General features: G+C 48.2%; 1 protein-coding gene across 2 annotated transcripts in view; it reads left to right on the top strand.

Annotated features, from left to right (window-relative positions):
* Positions 1–1,754: 1,754 nt before the first annotated feature.
* GLB1L2 (galactosidase beta 1 like 2) overlaps positions 1,755–27,111 on the top strand; it is a 155,731-nt gene continuing 130,374 nt past the window's right edge. For both annotated transcript variants that reach the window (XM_088481831.1, XM_088481830.1), the window contains exon 1: positions 1,755–1,847. In XM_088481831.1, the coding sequence (XP_088337957.1) occupies positions 1,780–1,847 (68 nt within the window). In that variant the 5' untranslated portion in view covers positions 1,755–1,779. The remainder of the gene's footprint in view (positions 1,848–27,111) is intronic.

The raw sequence follows: 27,111 nt of genomic DNA, 5'->3' as shown, positions 1-27,111 counted from the left end.
CAATATTAGTGAGCCGCGACACGCAGCGTTGTGCTGGATCTGTAAATTTACACTAATTCTTCTGCGACAAAAGTAGTAATCATAAGTACCCAGGACACTATAAGCAACTTTGTATGCAGCTACCGTACAATGCAGATAAGATGCTAAATGCAGGGGGGAAAGTACGAAAGCCCAAGCCCTGTGACGGGGAGTCTATTTTGTGCCAAGCGTCTTGCGCCATATGGTGCAAAAAAAAAAATAGGTGCATGAGGACACATCTGTATGTGTTGCATTGCCAAATGTATCCTGCTTTTTTTATTCTATTGAATGTACATTTTATTTGTATTTAATTGTTTGCAGACAGTGCTATACGAAAAAAGTGTTTCCAAGTAATATTGTAATATAATATTTGACTGTAATCAGGAATACTAGGGACGTTAGTCCATACAGGATGATGTATGAGAACATTGCAATAGAAGCCTGCACAAAGGTCACTGAATGTGACAAGTCCATATATCCACCTATGGATGACTGGGAACTGATGCTGAGTATACTGGGTGTACTGGGAGCTGATGCTGGAGATACTGGGTGTACTGGGAACTGATGCTGAGTATACTGGGTGTACTGGGAGCTCATGCTGGGGATACTGGGTGTACTGCGAGCTGATACTGGAGATACTGGGTGTACTGGGAACTGATGCTGAGTATACTAGGTGTACTGGGAGCTGATGTTGTATATGCAGGGTGACTGGGATCTGATGCTGGGTATACTGTGTGTACTGAGAGCTGATGTTATGTATGCAGGGTGACTGGGAGCTGATGCTGGGTATACTGTGTGTACTGGGAGCTGATGCTGAGTATACTGGGTGTACTGGAAGCTGATGATGGATGACTGGGAGCTGATGTTGTGTATGCAGGGTGACTGGGAGCTGATGCTGGGTGTACTGTGTGTACTGGGAGCTGATGCTGAGTATACTGGGTGTACTGGAAGCTGATGATGGATGACTGGGAGCTGATGTTGTGTATGCAGGGTGACTGGGAGCTGATGTTATGTATGCAGGGTGACTGGGAGCTGATGATGGGTATACTGTGTGTACTGGGAGCTGATGCTGGGTATACTGGGTGTACTGGGAGCTGATGATGGGTATACTGTGTGTACTGGGAGCTGATGCTGGGTATACTGTGTGTACTGGGAGCTGATGCTGAGTATACTGTGTGTACTGGGAGCTGATGTTGTGTATGCCGGGTGACTGGGAGCTGATGCTGGGTATACTGGGTGTACTGGGAGCTGATGCTGGGTATACTGGGTGTACTGGGAGCTGATGTTGTGTATGCCGGGTGACTGGGAGCTGATGCTGGGTATACTGGGTGTACTGGGAGCTGATGCTGGGTATACTGGGTGTACTGGGAGCTGATGCTGGGTATACTGGGTGTACTGGGAGCTGATGCTGGGTATACTGGGTGTACTGGGAGCTGATGCTGGGTATACTGGGTGTACTGGGAGCTGATGCTGGGTATACTGGGTGTACTGGGAGCTGATGCTGGGTATACTGGGTGTACTGGGAGCTGATGCTGTCTATACTGGCAGACGCCAGTACACCCAGTGGTGACAGACACTGGCAGCTGCTGTTGAGGTGATGGGGGCGGGGCTGGTTCTTGCCGTATCGCTGTGATGCAACCAATCAGTGCCCGGCAATGCTGGGTGGGGCGGGGCGGGAGGAGACAGCGTGGCGTTGCCGCGGTAACCAGGCGGTGCTGAGCTCGGTCAGTCAGTGCTGGGGCAGCAGCTGGAGCCGGAGCTATGAGGCGGGAGCAGCGCCGGAGACTGGCCGCACTGTCCTTACTGCTGCTGGCGGCCTTCCTGCTCAGGTAACGGCGCCTGCTCATTGTACTACCCACCAACATGACCCCTTCCATCAGGTACACAGTGCTCTGCTCCTGGTCTTCCCTCCTAATGTATGATTGCAGACACCTGTGCTGAGCTAGGTACAGATGAGACAGGTACAGGTGAGACAGGTACAGGTGAGACAGGTACAGGTGAGCTAGGTACAGATGAGACAGGTACAGGTGAGACAGGTACAGGTGAGCTAGGTACAGGTGAGCTAGGTACAGGTGAGCTAGGTACAGGTGAGACAGGTACAGGTGAGCTAGGTACAGATGAGACAGGTACAGGTGAGACAGGTACAGATGAGACAGGTACAGGTGAGCTAGGTACAGATGAGACAGGTGCTTCCCCCCAGGTGACTGCAATCATACATCACATGGGACGTCCAGGAGCAGAGCATTGTGTACCTAATGTATGATTGCAGACACCTGTGCTGAGCTAGGTACAGATGAGACAGGAGCTTCCCCCCAGGTGACTGCAATCATACATCAGATGGGAAGTCCAGGAGCAGAGCATTGTGTACCTGGTGGAAGGGGCCATGTTGGAGGGTCTGTTACCCACTACCTTACATTATATAACCTGCCACTAGTACACACCTGTCCTCCCAGTACAGCCACACAGCTTATAAAAATAGTGTGTGTGTATGTGTATATATATATATATATATATATATATATATATATATATATATATATATATATATATATACATACACACTATCACACAGAGCTGGCTGTATACAGTGTATTATACTATCACACAGAGCTGGCGGTATACAGTGTATTATACTCTCACACGGGGCTGGCGGTATACAGTGTATTATACTCTCACACGGGGCTGGCGGTATACAGTGTATTATACTCTCACACGGGGCTGGCGGTATACGGTGTATTATACTCTCACACGGGGCTGGCGGTATACGGTGTATTATACCCTTACACGGGGCTGGCCGTATACAGTGTATTATACTATCACACGGGGCTGGCCGTATACAGTGTATTATACTATCACACGGGGCTGGCCGTATACAGTGTATTATACTCTCACACGGGGCTGGCCGTATACAGTGATTATACCCTCACACGGGGCTGGTCGTATACAGTGTATTATACTCTCACACGGGGCTGGCCGTATACAGTGTATTATACTCTCACACGGGGCTGGCCGTATACAGTGTATTATACTCTCACACGGGGCTGGCGGTATCCAGTGTATTATACCATCACACGGGGCTGGCGGTATCCAGTGTATATTACTATCACACGGGGCTGGCGGTATACAGTGTATTATACCATCACACGGGGCTGGCGGTATACAGTGTATTATACCCTCACACTGAGCTGGCGGTATACAGTGTATTATACCATCACACGGGGCTGGCCGTATACAGTGTATTATACCATCACACGGGGCTGGCCGTATACAGTGTATTATACCCTCACACGGGGCTGGCCGTATACAGTGTATTATACCATCACACGGGGCTGGCCGTATACAGTGTATTATACCATCACACGGGGCTGGCCGTATACAGTGTATTATACTCTCACACGGGGCTGGCCGTATACAGTGTATTATACTCTCACACGGGGCTGGCCGTATACAGTGTATTATACTCTCACACGGGGCTGGCCGTATACAGTGTATTATACCATCACACGGGGCTGGCCGTATACAGTGTATTATACCATCACACGGGGCTGGCCGTATACAGTGTATTATACCATCACACGGGGCTGGCCGTATACAGTGTATTATACCATCACACGGGGCTGGCCGTATACAGTGTATATTACTCTCACACGGGGCTGGCGGTATACAGTGTATTATACTATCACACGGGGCTGGCCGTATACAGTGTATTATACAATCACACGGGGCTGGCCGTATACAGTGTATTATACAATCACACGGGGCTGGCCGTATACAGTGTATTATACAATCACACGGGGCTGGCCGTATACAGTGTATTATACTCTCACACGGGGCTGGCCGTATACAGTGTATTATACTCTCACACGGGGCTGGCCGTATACAGTGTATATTACTCTCACACGGGGCTGGGCGTATACAGTGTATATTACTATCACACAGTGCTGACTTTGGACCCTCCCGGAGTGAGAAACTACACCTGATATGTAACATGATTTATACCAGTAAAGGAATGACGGTCATAGCACAGACAGAGGCTAATGTACTCACTGAGATTACCCTGTTCTGTAGTTGTACATATATAATTGTATCCTGATTGGTTATTTGCCGTCAGATGACCTTGACATAGAATTGTATTATCAGACTCAGGAATTTACACTCTGCACCAGCCCAGCGCTGGGTAAGAAATCGCCTTAATGCAATGCAAATTTACTTCTGCATCCGGTTTATGGTTACCTAGTATCTCTTTGTTGTTCTGATTTTCATATATTTGTGTGCAGGGAGCTCGTGGATGATTGGCTTGTTGTAGGCTTAGTCAATGACAATTACTAAGAGCTTTGATCCATTGATTTGTTTTGATTTTATGGGTGACGAATAATGACCACATTAGTATTTTCTGTGACGTTAGGCGTTAGATTATTTTCATACACAAGGGCTGATGCAGGGTTAACAGCAAGTCGCCTGTGTGCGCGGAACTATAGCTGCGGATATTTGCGCGTATATGCCGAGTTGCACACATCTATGTGACCGACCGCTTGTGGAAACGACTGTAATTATTATCAGAACGCACTTGTACCTGCTGCCAGGGAGCCGCCTGAAATGAGACTGGGCATTTGAGACATGCAAATACCCCATTACCAGCAATATACGCCCTTTTCAGGCGCAAGTGGAAATTCCGCTAAGTTGCGTATGTCCCTGAATCTCCTGTAGTTGCGATCACTCGGCTATGGAGTGCGTGCAGTGCTAAGAATCGCACGATGTGTGTGCATACCAGCGTACACGCAACTATGGCTCAGCCCCTTATTCTCTTCTATCACTTTTCCATCTTGTAGGGCATGTGATCAATGCCGCTGCCCGGGGCGCTAGGCAGAGGGTGTTACTTCCCCTGGGGCACCCTTCTTATATTCTCTTAACATGACTTATTCAATTTCTATTCACATGGAACAAATATGGAAGTTAGCACTGAACCGTAACACGTCTTTGAACTTTTATTTAATAAACTTTTATAAAATAAAAAACTTTTGGAGCGAGAAATATCTTTCCTCCTATTATATTTATAGCAGACTTATAAAACACTGAAAAACCCCGCTTATATCTCAAAGGGGTCAACCTGGGAATTTCCCGGGTCTCAGGTGTAGGGGGTAAATTTACTAAAGAGTGGGTTTTTAGAAGTTGAGCTGTTGCCCATAGCAACCAATCACATTCTACTGTACTTACCATTAATTTAGCACCTTCTAGAAGATATCTAGAATCTGATTGGTTGCTATGGGCAACATATCCACTTCTAAATATGCGCACTTTAGTAAATAGAGCCGGTAATGTGAGAGTGGGTCTCGAGCAAAAACCCAGGATTTTGCCGAGGGGAAATACCTGGGTCTGAGCAGGGAAATTCCCAGGTCGTATGTCGGAAAGTGGTATAACTGACCATCTAAACTAGATTACAGAAAACAAAATAAAGGATTTTCATTATCCAGCAAAACTGGTTTACAAAAAAAGCCGTTTGAGCTGTATTAGTTTTGCTTTTGTATATTACACATAAATTGTGCTTTGGTGTATAGATTATACTGCCTTTTACAATGGGTTTAGGCTATCATAAAACATTTTATTGCAGGCTTCAGATAACATGTCACCTCCCTACATTTTCACTAAAGTGCAACTTAACTTGTAAAACAATTTTACATGAATGCCAAAATGTTAGTATGTGGCTCACAGCCATGTTACGTTTCCTGCGGGTTAGCTTTTTATTTTATGCCTAGGATAACATTTGAGCAGTTGATTGCTGCACGCTGTGATGTTTTTTTCAGAGTCTGCTATATATATAAAACTAGAGCCGTAACTAGACTTTTTGGTGCCCTGTGCCAGAAAGAGCATTGACGCCCTCCTCATTTTTCAAAAGGACATAGTGCACCCAAAAAAGGGCCATGGCTTCATGGGGAAGGGCCAGGGAAGAGATAGGAGAGGCCAGGAGATGCTGGGGATGAAATAAGAGGACGCTACAAGCAAGAATGATAATAAACAGAAATTTGACAGGACCAAACAGTGCCCCCTGACCTGTGGTGCCCTGTGCGATGGCACCGGCCGCACTACCCTAGCTACGGCCCTGTCTAAAACACTGGCCTATTACAACTGATGGTGCACTGAAGTAATGGGTTTAAGGGTGAGATATAATTGCTGCCGTCTCCTTCATACATCCTGGGGATACTTGATATTCACCAGCGTTCCCATGGTGTTTTCAGGTGATATGGCGCAAAAATACTTTAATACATAGCCCCCTTAGTGTAAATTAATAAATCTCTCCATTGGAAGTTTCTCTATTGGCTACACAAGCCCCTCTACATCACCTTATTTGGTGTTCTGAGTTTGTTAATGTGTTTTCTCTGTCAGTATGTACTTAATATAACACAAAGAAGCAGATTTATTAAGAAATGCGTGCAGACAAAATGTCCGTCTCTCCTCGGTGTTGGAGAGGATGTGGGGAATCCGCCTCTCCTCGGTGTTGGAGAGGATGTGGGGAATCCGCCTCTCCTCGGTGTTGGAGAGGATGGGGGGAATCAGTCTCTCCTCGGTGTTGGAGGGGATGTGGGGAATCCGCCTCTCCTCGGTGTTGGAGAGGATGGGGGGAATCCGTCTCTCCTCGGTGTTGGAGGGGATGTGGGGAATCCGCCTCTCCTCGGTGTTGGAGAGGATGGGGGGAATCCGTCTCTCCTCGGTGTTGGAGAGGATGTGGGGAATCCGTCTCTCCTCGGTGCTGGAGAGGATGTGGGGAATCCGTCTCTCCTCGGTGCTGGAGAGGATGTGGGGAATCCGTCTCTCCTCGGTGCTGGAGAGGATGTGGGGAATCCGCCTCTCGGTGTTGGAGGGGATGTGGGGAATCCGCCTCTCCTAGGTGTTGGAGAGGATGGGGGGAATCCGTCTCTCCTAGGTGTTGGAGAGGATGGGGGGAATTAGTCTCTCCTCGGTGTTGGAGAGGATGTGGGAATCAGTCTCTCCTCAGTGTAGGAGAGGATGTGGGGAATCCGTCTCTCCTCGGTGTTGGAGAGGATGGGGGGAATCCGCCTCTCCTCGGTGTTGGAGAGGATGGGGGGAATCCGCCTCTCCTCGGTGTTGGAGGGGATGTGGGGAATCCGTCTCTCCTCGGTGTTGGAGAGGATGGGGGGAATCAGTCTCTCCTCGGTGTTGGAGGGGATGTGGGGAATCCGCCTCTCCTCGGTGTTGGAGAGGATGGGGGGAATCCGTCTCTCCTCGGTGTTGGAGGGGATGGGGGGAATCCGTCTCTCCTCGGTGCTGGAGAGGATGGGGGGAATCCGTCTCTCCTCGGTGCTGGAGAGGATGTGGGGAATCCGTCTCTCCTCGGTGCTGGAGAGGATGTGGGGAATCCGTCTCTCCTCGGTGCTGGAGAGGATGTGGGGAATCCGTCTCTCCTCGGTGCTGGAGAGGATGTGGGGAATCCGCCTCTCGGTGTTGGAGGGGATGTGGGGAATCCGCCTCTCCTAGGTGTTGGAGAGGATGTGGTGAATCCGTCTCTCCTCTGTGTTGGAGAGGATGGGGGGAATTAGTCTCTCCTCGGTGTTGTAGAGGATGTGGGAATCAGTCTCTCCTCGGTGTTGGAGAGGATGTGGGGAATCCGTCTCTCCTCGGTCTTTGAGAGGATGTGGGGAATCCGTCTCTCCTCTGTGTTGGAGGGGATGTGGGGAATCCGTCTCTCCTAGGTGTTGGAGAGGATGTGGGGAATCCGTCTCCCCTCTGTGTTGGAGAGGATGTGGGGAATCCGTCTCTCCTAGGTGTTGGAGAGGATGGGGGGAATTAGTCTCTCCTCGGTGTTGTAGAGGATGTGGGAATCAGTCTCTCCTAGGTGTTGGAGAGGATGTGGGGAATCCGTCTCCCCTCTGTGTTGGAGAGGATGTGGGGAATCCGTCTCTCCTCGGTGTTGGAGGGGATGTGGGGAAACCGTCTCTCCTCGGTGTTGGAGGGGATGGGGGGAATCTGTCTCTCCTCGGTGTTGGAGGGGATGTGGGTGAACTGGGCTCCTTCATTTGGGGGATCTGCCCCTAGATATCAATACTTTAGGACAAAATTGCAACTTTGATTAGCAAGGTGGTAAATGTCCTTATTGTTAAAGATCCCTTACCTTTTATTTTGGGACTACCACTCACTGCTTTGGACGGTAGTGCCGATAAATCTGTGATACACATTCTTAATGCTGCCAGATGTCTAATCGCTTCTCACAGGAAACGCCCCGAAGCTCCTTCCCTTCTCCTAGTGATTGATAAAATTTGGAACTTGGAAGGTATGGAAAATAATTGCCTATCTAAATATTGGATCTTACAAGTTTTTGAAGGTTTGGGGTCTGTGGTACCACTATAAAAATCCGCCCCCTCCCACAGTATTTTGATGTGTTTCTTTTTGTAGTTCTTTACTTGCCGTCTTTTAATAATCTGCCTTTTTTTATTGTTGTGTTTTTTTTTCTTTTATATTTGCCCGTTTGTTTCGATGTAACTTTTATTGCATTTAAAATCACAAACTGTTAAAAAAACATAAAAAAAAATAAAGCGTCACCCCCTGATAATGAAAAATTGCTATTGTCACTTGAAGCAGGCGTTATCCCACGCAGACAAGATCCAAAAAGCTACGCTTCCCCATAGACCATTATGGGGGCAGCTGCTGTGGAGCTAGGGGCTGTTAAGCAGGAGATCTCTCCGAAATCTCCTGATTTCTATCATGCTACGTTTAAGGCAGGGCTGGGGAACCTTTTATCTGCTGAGGGCCATTTTGGTATATATAACATTATTCGCAGGCCGGGTGCAGGCCATACCCCCAACGCGTGACGTCACACAGGGTTGGGGGTCACAATTGCCGGTGATTACAGCAATGCCGGAGCATCCTGAGGATGCTCCAGGAGCTGTAAGGGCAGCGGTGTGACCGTCTGAAGCGTCCTAAGGATGCCCCAGGCGGCACTGCTGCATAGATTCTGGCTGCCATTCTAGGAACCTTACTAGCCAGATGAGGTTAGCAGAAAAAAGCTCTGAGAGCCAGACCAAATGATTCCGCGGGTCTTATACAGCCCCCGGGCCTGAGGTTCCCCAACCCTGGTTAAGGGATATTTAATTGTGCCCTTAAACATGCAGAAACAGCAGTGTCCATATATTGTAAAGACAGAATTACGTGGTAAAAGGGCCCCAACATGTGAAGTCTGTTTACTGCATAATCTGTCCTCACATCCTGCCGTGCACGCCGCTCCCTGCGCCCAGCAGCCAGATCTTCCCACTAGAGATTTCTCCATACTTTACCATTATACCCTGGGGAATGGTAGTAGGTTTCATGATTTGCTTGACTTGCTTTAAAGGTACATGGTAACCCCCCCCCCCCCCGTAATAACCATTGTGTTAAAGTTTTGTAGATAAATAGTATGATACGCAGCCAGTGAAGCACATTTCCCCTTGTTATTCCATCATGCCCGTACTGTAAGTAATAAAGGTGCGGGGGCATTGCTGGCTGCCAGCAGGGCAGATTATTTTATTGCTTCGTGTCAGTGCCTATGGACCTGATTTACGTTGCGACTGCGATTCCGGACACAGTTGCAGTAATATGCTAATGACTTAGCTGATGTTTTGTGCACTGAGGCGCCAACCTCCGGCGTCTCACATCCACTTACGTACAAAAGCGGAAACAATCGGTCGCACATCAAACCTCTGAGGAAGCCTATGCTGTGTCTGAATGGGCTTCTCTCCTAAAACGCCGGGGCCTATGCAGCTGCGTACGAATCCGCAGAATCTCGCTAGAGCACGCCCTGAATATGATCCCGACACCCCTCCGTTTTTCTAACCACCACAGTTACCTACCCCAAACACTGACTACCTGTCACTCACTCTGCAAATAATCCCCGCTGTGTCCACCGTCGCTAATTCATCGCTGCACATACGCAGTGGCAAAAAAAAAAATCGCTCCTCTACGTAGTCTTCATTCTAGCACCCTGCACCTGTCACAGCCCGTGCAGTTCCTCTATCCTGCCTGGGGTGTCTCTCTCTGCTCTGGTGCTTCTAGCACACTCAGCCGATGCAACACACTGCTGATCAGGGCCGGCTCTTGGGGTGTTCGACCAGTGCATCCCGACATCCCGATTTTAGCGGGACAGCACTGTCCCGCTGTTCCACCCGTGGGCCGAATTGTCCCGCGGGTAGACTGGTCAGAAGGTTGGGCACCCCACCGGAGCGGCAGTGCCAGACCCCGGAATAGCTAAATGGATGCTGCGCGCGCCATCCATTCAGTGCCGGGAGAGGGCTGTAGGGGAAGCCCAGCTAGTGACTAAGTGCTGGGCTCGCCCCCAGCCTGACGTTACACGGGAGGAGTGCCATGCGGGCCACCCCCAATTTCGTCTGCGCCGCGTGCGAGTTGAGGGGCGATGTGGACCAGACCGGCACAGGGCGCCGCAACCCTTGGAGCCAGTCTTGCTGCTGATATACAGAACAGTGTGTGCTAGAAGCACCAGACACCCCAGGCAGGAAAGAGGAGCAGCACAGGTTGTCACAGGTGCAGGGTGCTAGAATGAAGACTTTAGTGTACATCCAACATTTCCAAGGATTGACTTGATGATCTTTTTATGGTGCCCATACACGGGGTCTGTTATTTCTGTTACTGCGCCTGGTCACCTCTTGGTTTGGCTGAATAGTTTGACTGTATTAGACCAAAATAGCCGGAAATCTACATGTTCCAGCCCAAAAAGAACAACCGCGTCGGTGCACTAGGGGTGTAAAATTGGCTGAAAGTGCAGTTGTGTGGTAACCTTTTTGTGTAACCGGCAATCGCCGCTCATCGTGCTGTTATGACGGGTGTGGTACACAATGTTCACATTCGGAATATTGACAACAGAATGTCAACATGGCAATATTGTCGACTTTGTTTCTACAGTGAGAGCCCTAAACCTTTAATGCAGACATTGTGACTGTCGACATGTTAACATTCCACATAACATCCATGTCAGCATTCAAATTTTCCCATCATAACGACATCCGGTTATGGCTATACTGGATACAGATCATACTAGATGGCGTTCCCGACCAGTGACTAGATCTGCCCATCTTGTCTCAGGGCTTGATTCACTACGGAACGCAACTGCGCATGCAATAGCGATTATGCACGCAGTTCAACTGCGATAGTATGCTAATCCATTGCAATCGCTATCCCATCGCAGCACTACATAGGGACGCCCACTTTACTTTACACACGTCCGTAATCTTTAGCATGGCTGCAAAACCATCGGTACAATCTAGTACCATCGCAGCCTCACACACACTTACACAGGCTCTGACCTTACTCAGGAATTACTAACCTCATCACACACAGTGATTACACAAGACTGAGAGACCATCAGTAACATGGAGTACCATCGCAGCCTCACACACACTTACACAGGCTCTGACCTTACTCAGGAATTACTAACCTCATCACACACAGTGATTACACAAGACTGAGATACCATCAGTAACATGGAGTACCATCACAGCCCCATCAGTAACATGGAGTACCATCACAGCCTCACACACACTTACACAGGCTCTGACCTTACTCAGGAATTACTATCCTCATCACACGCAGTGATTACACAAGACTGAGATACCATCAGTAACATGGAGTACCATCACATCCTCACACACAGGCTCTGACCTTTCTGAGGAATTACTAATCTCATCACACACAGTGATTACACAAGACTGAGAAACCATCAGTAACATGGAGTACCATCACAGCCTCACACACACTTACACAGGCTCTGACCTTACTCAGGAATTACTAACCTCAGCACACACAGTGATTACACAAGACTGAGAGACCATCAGTAACATGGAGTACCATCACAGCCTCACACACACTTACACAGGCTCTGACCTTACTCAGGAATTACTAACCTCATCACACACAGTGATTACACAAGACTGAGAGACCATCAGTAACATGGAGTACCATCGCAGCCTCACACACACTTACACAGGCTCTCACCTTACTCAGGAATTACTAACCTCATCACACACACTGATTACACAAGACTGAGATACCATCAGTAACATGGAGTACCATCACAGCCTCACACACACTTACACAGGCTCTGACCTTACTCAGGAATTACTAACCTCATCACACACAGTGATTACACAAGACTGAGAGACCATCAGTAACATGGAGTACCATCACAGCCTCACACACACTTACACAGGCTCTGACCTTACTCTGGAATTACTAACCTCATCACACACACTGATTACACAAGACTGAGATACCATCAGTAACATGGAGTACCATCACAGCCTCACACACACTTACACAGGCTCTGATCTTACTCAGGAATTACTAACCTCATCACACACAGTGATTACACAAGACTGAGATACCATCAGTAACATGGAGTACCATCACATCCTCACACACAGGCTCTGACCTTTCTGAGGAATTACTAACCTCATCACACGCAGTGATTACACAAGACTGAGATACCATCAGTAACATGGAGTACCATCACAGCCTCACACACACTTACACAGGCTCTGACCTTACTCAGGAATTACTAACCTCATCACACGCAGTGATTACACAAGACTGAGATACCATCAGTAACATGGAGTACCATCACAGCCCCATCAGTAACATGGAGTACCATCACAGCCTCACACACACTTACACAGGCTCTGACCTTACTCAGGAATTACTATCCTCATCACACGCAGTGATTACACAAGACTGAGATACCATCAGTAACATGGAGTACCATCACATCCTCACACACAGGCTCTGACCTTTCTGAGGAATTACTAATCTCATCACACACAGTGATTACACAAGACTGAGAAACCATCAGTAACATGGAGTACCATCACATCCTCACACACACTTACACAGGCTCTGATCTTACTCAGGAATTACTAACCTCATCACACACAGTGATTACACAAGACTGAGAGACCATCAGTAACATGGAGTACCATCATATCCTCACACACACTTACACAGGCTCTGACCTTACTCAGGAATTACTAACCTCATCACACACAGTGATTACACAAGACTGAGAGACCATCAGTAACATGGAGTACCATCACATCCTCACACACACTTACACAGGCTCTGACCTTGCTCAGGAATTACTAACCTCATCACACACAGTGATTACACAAGACTGAGAGACCATCAGTAACATGGAGTACCATCACATCCTCACACACACTTACACAGGCTCTGACCTTACTCAGGAATTACTAACCTCAGCACACACACTGATTACACAAGACTGAGATACCATCAGTAACATGGAGTACCATCACAGCCTCACACACACTTACACAGGCTCTGACCTTACTCTGGAATTACTAACCTCATCACACACACTGATTACACAAGACTGAGATACCATCAGTAACATGGAGTACCATCACAGCCTCACACACACTTACACAGGCTCTGATCTTACTCAGGAATTACTAACCTCATCACACACAGTGATTACACAAGACTGAGATACCATCAGTAACATGGAGTACCATCATATCCTCACACACACTTACACAGGCTCTGATCTTACTCAGGAATTACTAACCTCATCACACACAGTGATTACACAAGACTGAGAGACCATCAGTAACATGGAGTACCATCACCGCCTCACACACACTTACACAGGCTCTGACCTTACTCAGGAATTACTAACCTCATCACATACAGTGATTACACAAGACTGAGAGACCATCAGTAACATGGAGTACCATCACATCCTCACACACACTTACACAGGCTCTGACCTTACTCAGGAATTACTAACCTCATCACACACAGTGATTACACAAGACTGAGAGACCATCAGTAACATGGAGTACTATCACATCCCCACACACACTTACACAGGCTCTGACCTTACTCAGGAATTACTAACCTCATCACACGCAGTGATTACACAAGACTGAGAGACCATCAGTAACATGGAGTACCATCACAGCCTCACACACACTTACACAGGCTCTGACCTTACTCAGGAATTACTAACCTCATCACACGCAGTGATTACACAAGACTGAGATACCATCAGTAACATGGAGTACCATCACAGCCCCATCAGTAACATGGAGTACCATCACAGCCTCACACACACTTACACAGGCTCTGACCTTACTCAGGAATTACTATCCTCATCACACGCAGTGATTACACAAGACTGAGATACCATCAGTAACATGGAGTACCATCACAGTCTCACACACACTTACACAGGCTCTGAGATTACTCAGGAATTACTAACCTCATCACACACAGTGAGTACATAAGACTGAGACACCATCAGTAACATGGAGTACCATCACATCCTCACACACACTTACACAGGCTCTGATCTTACTCAGGAATTACTAACCTCATCACACACAGTGACTACACAACACTGAGAAACCATCAGTAACATGGAGTACCATCACCGCCTCACACACACTTACACAGGCTCTGACCTTACTCTGGAATTACTAACCTCCACGCACGCTGTCAGGCCGCAGGCTGCTTATGGCACCGCAGTGGATAAGTACTGCATGCCCCTGCAATGGCGTTCAAACGCACTGGCACGACTGCGTTCGCCCAACCACTACTCCCGTCACCACCTACAAATGGCACTTCCTGTCAATCACTCTGCGATGGGTCTGCGTAGTGACTGCGATCGCAGTAGCTATTTCGCACACTCCGATGCATGCGCAAAACGCAACAAACAGCCGATTGCGTGTGTACTCCCAGTTGGGGAGGATTGTGGAAAAAATAATTTCAGTCTTAAAACATATTAAAAAACCTTCATGTGTTAGGTTGGCTCAATACAACATATTAGGCTTTTATGGTCCACATCCATCTATATGAAGCATGAATCCATCATAACTACATTTAGTTTTCTGCAGAAATATGTATTAACACTGTAACATTCACCTGATCCTCCGGTAATGAGAGCAACACATGAGAGAACAGCGCTCTGTCCCTTCGCTGTCTGATTATTATCATCTCCAAGGAAACAGTCCTGCGAGAATTCATCGTTATAACCACAGTTCTGGCACCAAAACCAACTGTGATATGTAGACAACAGCGGCAATGGTGAGTCGGATATTCTGCGCTGCAATGGTGGATGGCCAGGCTGATGGTCCATCAATAGTCCATTTGTACCGTTCCTGTAATTGTGTGTTCGAATCAGAATCGCCCCCTCCACCCCGGGTGTGATTTTTGCACTGTACAATGCTCAGAAAGCAGCACACACATTATCGCATGTGTACAGATCAGCGTCCACGTTGCGTTGCATGTATCAAGCCTTGCATGCGAAGGGGTCAAAGGGAGGTTGAAAGGGGCAATCACAGCTCATTATGGGTGTGCCTACACTAAAGTGGCTATGCGACGCGTCTTCTGTACCCGGTACGGTATACAATCGGAAAGCTGGCTGCTGGAATCCCGGCAGTCGGCTTCCCGACTGCTTTATCCCGCCGTGGGATAAATGACAGGCGCCCAGCATACCGATCGAGCGGATGCCGGGCGCTGTGAGCGGACAGTCGCGGCGGGGGCGGGGGGGGGGGGTTAGGTTTAGGGCACCCGGGGGGACTTGGGGTTAGGCAACTCCTCGGGAGGGTTAGGGTTAGGCTAGGTGGAGGGAGGGTTAGGGTTAGGCACCCCCGGGGGGGACTTAGGTTTAGGCAGCGGGTAAGTGGGGGGTTAGGGTTAGGCACAGGGGGGGGAGGTTAGGGTTAGGCACTCCTAAGGGGGTTTAGGTTAGATTAGTTCATACTTACCTCCCCACGATCGGGATTTCCAGCGCTGTCGGGCTTCCGCTGCCGGGCTCTGCTGTTTTGTCGGGCTGCCGCTGCCGGGATTCGAACTCCCTGCCATGCGGCAGCCGGGATATCATACCGATTCCCCTGGTACAGAGCGGGTGAGAGTACACCCTGATGATTTGTAGTAAGGCGGATTCCCATGTTGCTGAGGCGGAGGAATACGTATCTCCACATGTCTATAGCTCTGCTGTAGACAAGTGCATGGTAAATAATCATGTGAAGATTATTTTGCTCCATGCACTTTTTTATGTCATTTACACCCACTTTGCTAACAATGATCCATCAGTCCCATATACACGTTTGTGTAGTATCTTGGGACAGGGGAAAGGGAAATGTACGCTGGGGAACGTGGAATATATCCTAGGAACAGGGGAAAGGGAAATGTACGCTAGGGAACGTGGAAAATATCCTAGGAACAGGGGAAAGGGAAATGTACGCTAGGGAACGTGGAATATATATCCTAGGGAAAGGGAAATGTACGCTAGGGAACGTGGAACATATCCTAGGGACAGGGGAAAGGGAAATGTACGCTAGGGACCTGGGGAATGTGGAACATATCCTAGGGACAGGGGAAAGGGAAATGTACGCTAGGGAACGTGGAAAATATCCTAGGGAAAGGGAAATGTACGCTAGGGAACGTGGAACATATCCTAGGGACAGGGGAAAGGGAAATGTACGCTAGGGACGTGGGGAACGTGGAACATATCCTAGGGACAGGGGAAAGGGAAATGTACGCTAGGGAACGTGGAATATATCCTAGGGACAGGGGAAAGGGAAATGTACGCTAGGGAACGTGGAATATATCCTAGGAACAGGGGAAAGGGAAATGTACGCTAGGGAACGTGGAATATATCCTAGGAACAGGGGAAAGGGAAATGTACGCTAGGGAACGTGGAATATATCCTAGGAACAGGGGAAAGGGAAATGTACGCTGGGGAACGTGGAATATATCCTAGGAACAGGGGAAAGGGAAATGTACGCTAGGGAACGTGGAATATATCCTAGGGAAAGGGAAATGTACGCTAGGGAACGTGGAACATATCCTAGGGACAGGGGAAAGGGAAATGTATGCTAGGGACCTGGGGAATGTGGAACATATCCTAGGGACAGGGGAAAGGGAAATGTACGCTGGGGAACGTGGAACATATCCTAGGGACAGGGGAAAGGGAAATGTACGCTAGGGAACGTGGAATATATCCTTGTGACAGGGGAAAGGGAAATGTACGCTAGGGACCTGGGGAACGTGGAACATATCCTAGGGACAGGGGAAAGGGAAATGTACGCTAGGGACCTGGGGAACGTGGAACATATCCTAGGGACAGGGGAAAGGGAAATGTACGCTGGGGAACGTGGAACATATCCTAGGGACAGGGGAAAGGGAAATGTACGCTAGGGACCTGGAAAACGTGGAACATATCCTAGGGAAAGGGAAATTATGCTAGGGACCTGGGGAACGTGGAATATATCCTTGGTACAGGGGAAAGGGGGAATTGGTATGAAATACCGCCGGCAGCCCGGCAGGAGCAGAGTGCGACGCAGCGGAAGCCCGACAGCGCTGGAAATCCTGATCGTGGATAGGTAAGTATCCACTAATCTAACCTAACCCCCCTAACCCTAACTTCCCCCCCAAGTGCCTAACCCTAACCACCCCCTTCCCCGCTGCCTAACCCTAAGTCCCCCCCGGGGGGTGCCTAACCCTAAGTCCCCCCCGGGGGGTGCCTAACCCTAAGTCCCCCCCGGGGGGTGCCTAACCCTAAGTCCCCCCCGGGGGGTGCCTAACCCTAAGTCCCCCCCGGGGGGTGCCTAACCCTAAGTCCCCCCCGGGAGCCCTAAACCTAACCCTCCCCCCCCCCCCCCAGCGGCTGTCCGCTCGCGGCGCCCGGCATCACTAAGATCGTGATGCCGGGCGCCGGTGTCCCGGCGTCGGGGAATTGCGGGCGTCTACATCTAGACGCCCGGCATTTCACCCTTGCCGTGATAAGACAGTCTGGAAGCCGGCTGCCGGTATTTAGGCAGTCGGCTTCCCGATTGCCTCCCGGAAAGGGAAATGTACACTAGGGACCTGGGGAACGTGGAATATATCCTCGGGACAGAGGAAAGGGAAAATGAAAATGATACAAAAGAGAGATTGTATTTAAGTGTATAACATAGTTTCTGTACAAAAAAATTAAACATACGCTTTTTTAGATATTCAAGGTCAGAGGCCCCATCATGTGATCTTGAAATGTAAAAGTCAATATTTAAATATAAAAACTATGGTCCCTTAGCTTCAAAACAAGACCGACATGAAAGTTCTACCACAATTAGAAGCAAAGTTATGATTCGTTTTAGTTGACCCTGCAAGCATAAATTTTAATTTTTTTGTCATTTTGCATCCCTGTAGCATGAACACAGTGTATCACTGAGGGCTAAAATTTTATATATGAAAGTTATTTTATGCCATCTACCATCCTACCAAAATTCACAAAAATCTGAGATGGTCGGGTTGAAAAGTTATGTTTTTTTGTGCTGATTTGGCATGGAATGAGCCAGGAGCGGAATGCTCTCTAGGGTCATGGAGGGGAGAGGATTGTGCTTTAATGTTATGGAGGGTAGTGGAATGTGCTCTTGGGGGTGTGGTAGGAGCTATAGGGTCATGGGGGTACTGGAATGTGCTCTAAGGTCTTTTGGGGAGTGGACTGTGCTTTCTGTTCATGGAGATTAGTGTAATGTGTTCTAGGGTCATGGAGGGTAATGGAATGTGCTCTAGGGTCATGGTGGGAGTGGACTGTGGATCATGATGGGAGTGGAATGTGCTCTAGGGTCATGGTGGGAGTGGACTGTGGATCATGATGGGAGTGGACTGTGGATCATGATGGGAGTGTAATGTGCTCTAGGGTCATGGCGGGAGTGGACTGTGGATCATGATGGGAGTGGGCTGTGCTCTAGGGTCATGGCGGGAGTGGAATGTGATCTATGGTCATGGGGGGAGTGGAATGTGCTTGAAGGTCATGGAGGTAGTGTAATGTAATCTAGGGTCATTGGGAGATAGAATGTGCTCTAGTGTCATGGGAGGGGGCAAAGAAATGTGTTCTACTTTTGCTCCCTACCTAACCTGAGATCTCCCTTTTAGTAAGTGTTAAGAGCATGGTGAGTTTGGTCTTACATATAGGTAGAATGAAAAAGTCCTACTAGCAAACAGGAAATGTATCTGCTGCCACTGTCATGGAAAATAGCCGAAAACCTTGTTTTACTTCTTTATTGGGTGTAATAAATGCAGGAACCACATCAGCGCTGTGTATCGTCCTCTCCGCTTGGAAAGACCAACACAGAATCTGAGTGTTAATATGTCTATCATCACCAGCTCTAGTCATGTAAACGGACTCTCAGGCTGTGTAGTTGAGTGCTCTAGGGTCATGTATGTATTGTAAATAGACGACAATACATACATGAACAAGAAAAATAATGGGGGGGGTTTGAAAATTTAAAAAATACATCTATAAATAGTCCTGTTAATCATTGCAGTCTTTCCTAATTCGATGGGTCTTGTACCATATGCTGTTTAAAATCAAGATTCCAATTGCAGGTCTGGATTACCCCTTAGATCAGCGGTTTTCAACCGGTGTGCCGCGGCACACTAGTGTGCCGTGGCCGGTTGTGAAGTGTGCCGCGGGGCTGTCATAGCCACCAGGCACATTTTAGTGTACTTCAGCATCCCGGGCCGCTGAGCTCCTCTGGGAGACTCAGGCGCGACCGGGTAGTGACCTGCAAAGATGCGGCGGCGTGACATCACAGGTCACGCACGCCGCGTTGTCCACTGCCCTCCAGCCCGCTCTGCCAGCCAACGCCCTGCGCCAATCAGCCAGCCCGCGCTCTGTCCAGGCAGGCTCTGCAGCCTGCCTGGAAGCCCGCCCGCACGCGATCCTGCTGCAGTGTGAGTGACAAGGGGGGAAGAAATGTTGGTTTTGTGGGGACCAGACATTTTTTTCTTCTTCGTGGGTACCAGCCATAGTTTATTTTTTCGTGGGAACCAGTCATGTCATTTTTTTTAGTGAGAACCAGCCATATGTTATCCAGCCATATATTTGCCTATTTAGTGGGGAACAATGTGTTTTGTTTTGTTTTTTGTTTTGTTTTTTGTTTCTGTGGGGCCAGCCATAGGTTTCTTTTTCTGTGGGGAGCAATTCTGTGGGGCGCAATGTGGTATGGTTTTTTTTTGTGGGGAGCAATGTGGGTTTTTTTTTCTGTTAGGCCAGCCAATGGGATTGTTTTATTCTTGTGGGGGCCAATGTAGTGTGTTTTTTATTCTTGTGGGGGCCAATGTAGTGTGTTTTGTTCCTGTGGGAACTAATGTAGTGTGTTTTTTCATAGTCTGCGCACACCGCATCGCCGGATAGTGTGCCTTGGCAATTTTGAAATTTTGTGTAGTGTGCCGCGAGTTAAAAAAGGTTGAAAATCACTGCCTTAGATGGTGGTTGGGAGATGGTTTCACCCATGTCTCTGCAGTTCCAGCTTTCCTGGCAGGTGATAATGCTGGACTCAGTGTCCAGAACTCGGGAAGGCTAAGTGGGCATCCAGAGTGAGTCCAAATGTGATGCTGCCGGGGGATAGTCGGGCGCACTCACAGGGACTGGGCTTGAACAAATGGCGCAGCGGCAGGGTGCCACCTTCTGCCCCAGGGTTTACATAGCGGCCACCAGCGAGGAAGCGTGTGGTCGCCTGATGGGGATAACAGGTAGCCCTGGACCCGTCTGGAGAGGCTGCAGGTGGTTTGTTGCTGAAGTCCACCTGCATTTTTATTTTATTTATTTATTTATTTTGGGCATTTTCAAACCTCTCTTTTTGTATTTATGTATTTGTTGTTTCTTCCTGTTATTCCTGTATGTGTTGTTGTGTATTTTTCCTACTGCCCTAACCGGACACAGACTTGTTCAACACCTAAACTAAGGCATTGATGCAACAAAGAATACAAAACAAGCAGATATTACAATCTTTGTATCAGAGAGTAGCACACACATAATGAATACATGTAGACAACAGTTTGGTATCACAATTTGGATTACAGTGCCTTGGAGAAGCCCCTTACGGCAGTAAAAGGCATATATTACAGGTCCTTATTTAAGAAACAATTGGCTGTACATAATACAATCGTATTATGATAATAAGCAAATAAAAATAAAATAAAATACTCCTCTCAGCCCTCAGTGGGAGTCTGGAGTGAAGTCATGACTTCTCTCCCTGCAGACTGTGCGGGAACCTGGGGGAGGCAGAGCTCAGTGTCAGAACAGTCACTGCCCACTGCAATGTATATTAGCGCTGCCCGTGCACCTGGCAGGGAAGGAGCCGGGCACACTGCTACTAATATATACCTTGCAGTGGGCGCCTGGCAATTAATGATTGTGGCGGGCAGCCAACTCTGCCCACAGGGCACACGCGTTTTGTGCGGACGGGCCCGTATGGCGCTGCCATAGAGTTACCATTCAGAATATGGGGTACGCTATATATTATACTGTGTGTGTGTGTCTACTTAGGTTAGTGCACCCCAACCCCATGTTCTGGTCCTAGAAATGCCACAATACAGTAACACCTGGTCCTAGATACTGTATGCCACAATACAGTAACACCTGGTCCTAGATACTGTATGCCACAATACAGTAACACCTGGTCCTAGATACTGTATGCCACAATACAGTAACACCTGGTCCTAGATACTGTATGCCACAATACAGTAACACCTGGTCCTAGATATGCCACAATACAGTAACACCTGGTCCAAGATACTGTTTGCCACAATACAGTAATACCTGGTCCTAGATATGCCACAATACAGTAACACCTGGTCCTAGATACTGTATGCCGCAATACAGTAACACCTGGTCCTAGATACTGTATGCCACAATATAGTAACACCTGGTCCTAGATACTTTATGCCACAATACAGTAACACCTGGTCCTAGATATGCCACAATACAGTAACACCTGGTCCTAGATATGCCACAATACAGTAACACCTGGTCCTAGATATGCCACAATACAGTAACACCTGGTCCAAGATACTGCATGCCACAATACAGTAACACCTTGTCCTAGATACTGTATGCCACAATACAGTAACACCTGGTCCTAGATACTGTATGCCACAATACAGTAACACCTGGTCCTAGATATGCCACAATACAGTAACACCTGGTCCTAGATACTGTATGCCACAATACAGTAACACCTGGTCCTAGATACTGTATGCCACAATACAGTAACACCTGGTCCTAGATATGCCACAATACAGTAACACCTGGTCCTAGATACTGTATGCCACAATACAGTAACACCTGGTCCTAGATATGCCACAATACAGTAATACCTGGTCCTAGATACTGTTTGTCACAATACAGTAATACCTGGTCCTAGATACTGTATGCCACAATACAGTAACACCTGGTCCTAGATATGCCACAATACAGTAACACCTGGTCCTAGATACTGTATGCCACAATACAGTAACACCTGGTCCTAGATACTGTATGCCACAATACAGTAACACCTAGTCCTAGATGCTGTATGCCACAATACAGTAACACCTGGTCCTAGATATGCCACAATACAGTAACACCTGGTCCTAGATACTGTATGCCACAATACAGTAACACCTGGTCCTAGATATGCCACAATACAGTAACACCTGGTCCTAGATACTGTTTGCCACAATACAGTAACACCTGGTCCTAGATACTGTATGCCACAATATAGTAACACCTGGTCCTAGATACTTTATGCCACAATACAGTAACACCTGGTTCTAGATACTGTATGCCACAATACAGTAACACCTGATCCTAGATACTGTATGCCACAATACAGTAACACCTGGTCCTAGATACTGTATGCCACAATACAGTAACACCTGGTCCTAGATATGCCACAATACAGTAACACCTGGTCCTAGATATGCCACAATACAGTAACACCTGGTCCTAGATATGCCACAATACAGTAACACCTGGTCCTAGATATGCCACAATACAGTAACACCTGGTCCTAGATATGCCACAATACAGTAACACCTGGTCCTAGATATGCCACAATACAGTAACACCTGGTCCTAGATACTGTATGCCACAATACAGTAACACCTGGTCCTAGATATGCCACAATACAGTAACACCTTGTCCTAGATACTGTATGCCACAATACAGTAACACCTGGTCCTAGATATGCCACAATACAGTAATACCTGGTCCTAGATACTGTTTGCCACAATACAGTAACACCTGGTCCTAGATACTGTATGCCACAATACAGTAACACCTGGTCCTAGATATGCCACAATACAGTAACACCTGGTCCTAGATACTGTATGCCACAATACAGTAACACCTGGTCCTAGATACTGTATGCCACAATACAGTAACACCTGGTCCTAGATACTGTATGCCACAATACAGTAACACCTGGTCCTAGATGCTGTATGCCACAATACAGTAACACCTGGTCCTAGATATGCCACAATACAGTAACACCTGGTCCTAGATACTGTATGCCACAATACAGTAACACCTGGTCCTAGATATGCCACAATACAGTAACACCTGGTCCTAGATACTGTTTGCCACAATACAGTAACACCTGGTCCTAGATACTGTATGCCACAATATAGTAACACCTGGTCCTAGATACTGTATGCCACAATACAGTAACACCTGATCCTAGATACTGTATGCCACAATACAGTAACACCTGGTCCTAGATACTGTATGCCACAATACAGTAACACCTGGTCCTAGATATGCCACAATACAGTAACACCTGGTCCAAGATACTGTTTGCCACAATACAGTAACACCTGGTCCTAGATACTGTATGCCACAATACAGTAACACCTGGTCCTAGATACTGTATGCCACAATACAGTAACACCTAGTCCTAGATATGCCACAATACAGTAACACCTGGTCCTAGATATGCCACAATACAGTAACACCTGGTCCTAGATATGCCACAATACAGTAACACCTGGTCCTAGATACTGTATGCCGCAATATAGTAACACCTGGTCCTAGATACTGTATGTCGCAATACAGTAACACCTGGTCCTAGATACTGTATGCCGCAATACAGTAACACTTGGTCCTAGATACTGTATGCCACAATACAGTAACACCTGGTCCTAGATATGCCACAATACAGTGACATCTGGTCCTAGATACTGTTTGCCACAATACAGTAACACCTGGTCCTAGATACTGTATGCCACAATACAGTAACACCTGGTCCTAGATATGCCACAATACAGTGACATCTGGTCCTAGATACTGTATGCCACAATACAGTAACACCTGGTCCTAGATACTGTATGCCACAATACAGTAACACCTGGTCCTAGATACTGTATGCCACAATACAGTAACACCTGGTCCTAGATATGCCACAATACAGTAACACCTGGTCCTAGATACTGTATGCCACAATACAGTAACACCTGGTCCTAGATATGCCACAATACAGTAACACCTGGTCCTAGATATGCCACAATACAGTGACATCTGGTCCTAGATACTGTATGCCACAATACAGTAACACATTATTTCTACTGCAGGGTCCATAGGGTATCCACAGGATACCTTGGGGTATAGGCGATGGCGGCAGACATCCAGGCACCACAGAGTTAAATTTCCAGCCTCCCAGGATGCACTGGGGTCCCTCTCCTATACCCCGCCCCCAGGCCACTCTGTTTTCGTCGGTGCCTGGCCGGACCAGTCGCACCGTACAGAGGGGGGTCTTTTCAAGGCCCGTGAAGATTTCTTCGCAGCTGTGGCTGCACAACTAGAGTGCTCCAGCATAGGACAGTCAGTATTGACGTCCATGCTGTCACTCCTACACCCCGCCGGTACCGATCCGGGGATGCTGGTTGGTAGCTGGGGTCACAGCTAGCGGTGACCCCGGCTACCTGGACTGTGGCCGGATGCACGGGGGACAAGGTATGCGGCGGGGTCCCGCGGTGGGCACCCGCCGGTAACACAGTCCTTTTTGGTCCCCAGGCAGGGGGCTCCCTGAAGACCGGCTGCGCGTGGGGCCAGGTACTGATCCTTCCACTAGACCACCAGGGACAGCGGACCGCAGCATGTGCGGTACAGCGCGGCGTCCCAGGGGTTAATAGCAGGCCAGGGGAGAACGCCTTCCCTCTCTCCCCCGCTGCACAGTGCCATTCCACAGCGGTCTGAGCAGGTTGTGTCAGCGCTCCTCCCCCGGGCCCGCCTCCTCTCTGCTCCTCGGTGGCCATTTTCTCACTACATGTGCTGGGAATGACAAACGCTGCTGGAAGCTGTTACAGGTGCCATTGCGGTCCGGGTCCCCCGCATACCTCTCCTTCAATTAAGGTCAGTGTATGCAGCACTGTTTCCTACCAGGCTCTGGTCTGTGATCGCAGTGCTTGTAATGCAGGATGTTATCTGTGCATTGTATGTGACTTAAATGCTAGCACTGTTTGCCTGTACTTTCATTTCTGACTGTCAGCCTTTTTCCTATCCCTGTTCTTCTGCTATAGCCCTTGCGGTGCGGTGTTGCAGGGTGTTTATTACCTCACAGTAAACGTGGTTTTTCTGTGTGGGAGGTCACATACGCTCCGTTCACACTCCTCATGTCTGAAAGTGAACGAGGATATCCTATTCCAGCTATAATGTACTGATATCATGTGCAGTTAGCGGAGGGATATGTAGACGCTGAGGACCTGATGGACGTTTTACAGGGGGAGTCACCATTTCGGCCTTCTAAACGGCCTTTCGGGTCTCAGACGGGTAAGGACATGACGTCTGATGACGGTGACATTATTGACTTTTTCAGACACGAGCCCCTTAGTGTAAAGGAGGCGTAGTCTGGGTCTAAAGTCTATATATCTGGCCTTATACAGGCAGTCCGTGCGGCTTTGGTTATTACATATCCCCCGTGGCTAAATCCAAATATGCCTTCTTTAAGGATAAGGGTGTTGCCACTGTAATTCCTCTATCTGGCCAGGTGGATCATTTAGAGGAGGCGTGGAAAATCTGGGTAAGTGGTTCCAGCCTCAAAAACGGTTGACCTTTTGCATACCCCTTTGCGGATAATTATTTTTCCGAAAGGGAGTTACCTTTACAGGTAGATTCTCATGTTACATTCCTAGTGAGGAGTGCTACGTTGCCCATGCCCTCCAGGTCCTCCTTGAAGGAGGTTACACATTGCAAGGTGCAAATATATTTAAAATCCAATTATTCCCTTGCTGGAGGGGCGTCCAGGCCGGCTATGGCCGTGTGCTGGGTGGCAAGAGCCATGGAGCGCTGGGTAGGTAACTGGATCTCTGCACACTGACTCTCCAGCAGAGCAGGTGGGTAGTGGCAAATTCTCAGAGACTTAGCCACGTTCATAATGAGACAGTCTTACATATAGCCTGCTCCTTTCCAGAATCTCCTCGGTGGCAGTAGCGGCTTGCCGCTCCCTGTGGTTGCACTCTTGGAAAGCGGACGCAGATTCCATTTGGAATGCTTTGTCTTTTACGGGATAGGTCCTGTTTGGCCCTCATCTAGACACAATTGTGGCCCCGCAGGCCGCAGCTACGTCTGCGTGTCTGCCATCGGCTACAGTCCCATCGGGGTCTGGGGCTTCGTCTTTTCGGCCCTGTGAGGCCAGGGTAAGTCTAAAATACAGCTTTCCAAGACAGTCAGTAACCAGCAAATCTGCTCAACCATAAGAACAGGCTTGGAGTACAAGACGTCCTACTCCCAAGTTGGACTATAAGCCTTCAGCCTCACAGGACGGGCCTCCTCTCGGGGGACCCCAGAGTTGGAGGCCGGCATCTCCAGTTCGCCCAGTGCTGGTGTCTGACCTCCACGGCCACTGGGGTAAGAGAAGTATTTTCTTGAAGGTATGTCCTCTCCTCCCGGTAAACGCCTCCCAGGTTTTCGTTACAGGTCTTCTGTCAATTCAAGACAAGGCCCTGTAATTTTTGAGGGTGTTACACTCTATGCTCCAGGCAGGAGTTATAGTACCTATTCCGTTGCGCCAAATTGGAACGAGGTATTACTCCATCCTCTTCCTGGTACAGAAACCCAATGGGTCTTACCTGGACATCCTCAACCTCGAATCCTTCAACAAATTTTTAAGGGTTCCTCGGTTCAGGAGGGGGACCCTGCATTCCATCATTCAATGGAGCCTGGGAATTTTGTGGTGTCGTTGGATATATTCAGGGTGACTACCTGAATGTCCCTATTTTCTTAGAACACCAGTGTTTTTCCTCAGGTTTGCAGTGTTCGATAAGCATTTC

This window comes from Taudactylus pleione, unplaced genomic scaffold (genome assembly GCF_031769625.1).
Source record: "Taudactylus pleione unplaced genomic scaffold, aTauple2 ptg000278l, whole genome shotgun sequence".
In the NCBI taxonomy this organism is placed as follows: domain Eukaryota; kingdom Metazoa; phylum Chordata; class Amphibia; order Anura; family Myobatrachidae; genus Taudactylus; species Taudactylus pleione.
The sequence above is the reverse complement of the archived record's forward strand: the minus strand, read 5'-3'. Positions and strand labels throughout refer to the sequence as shown.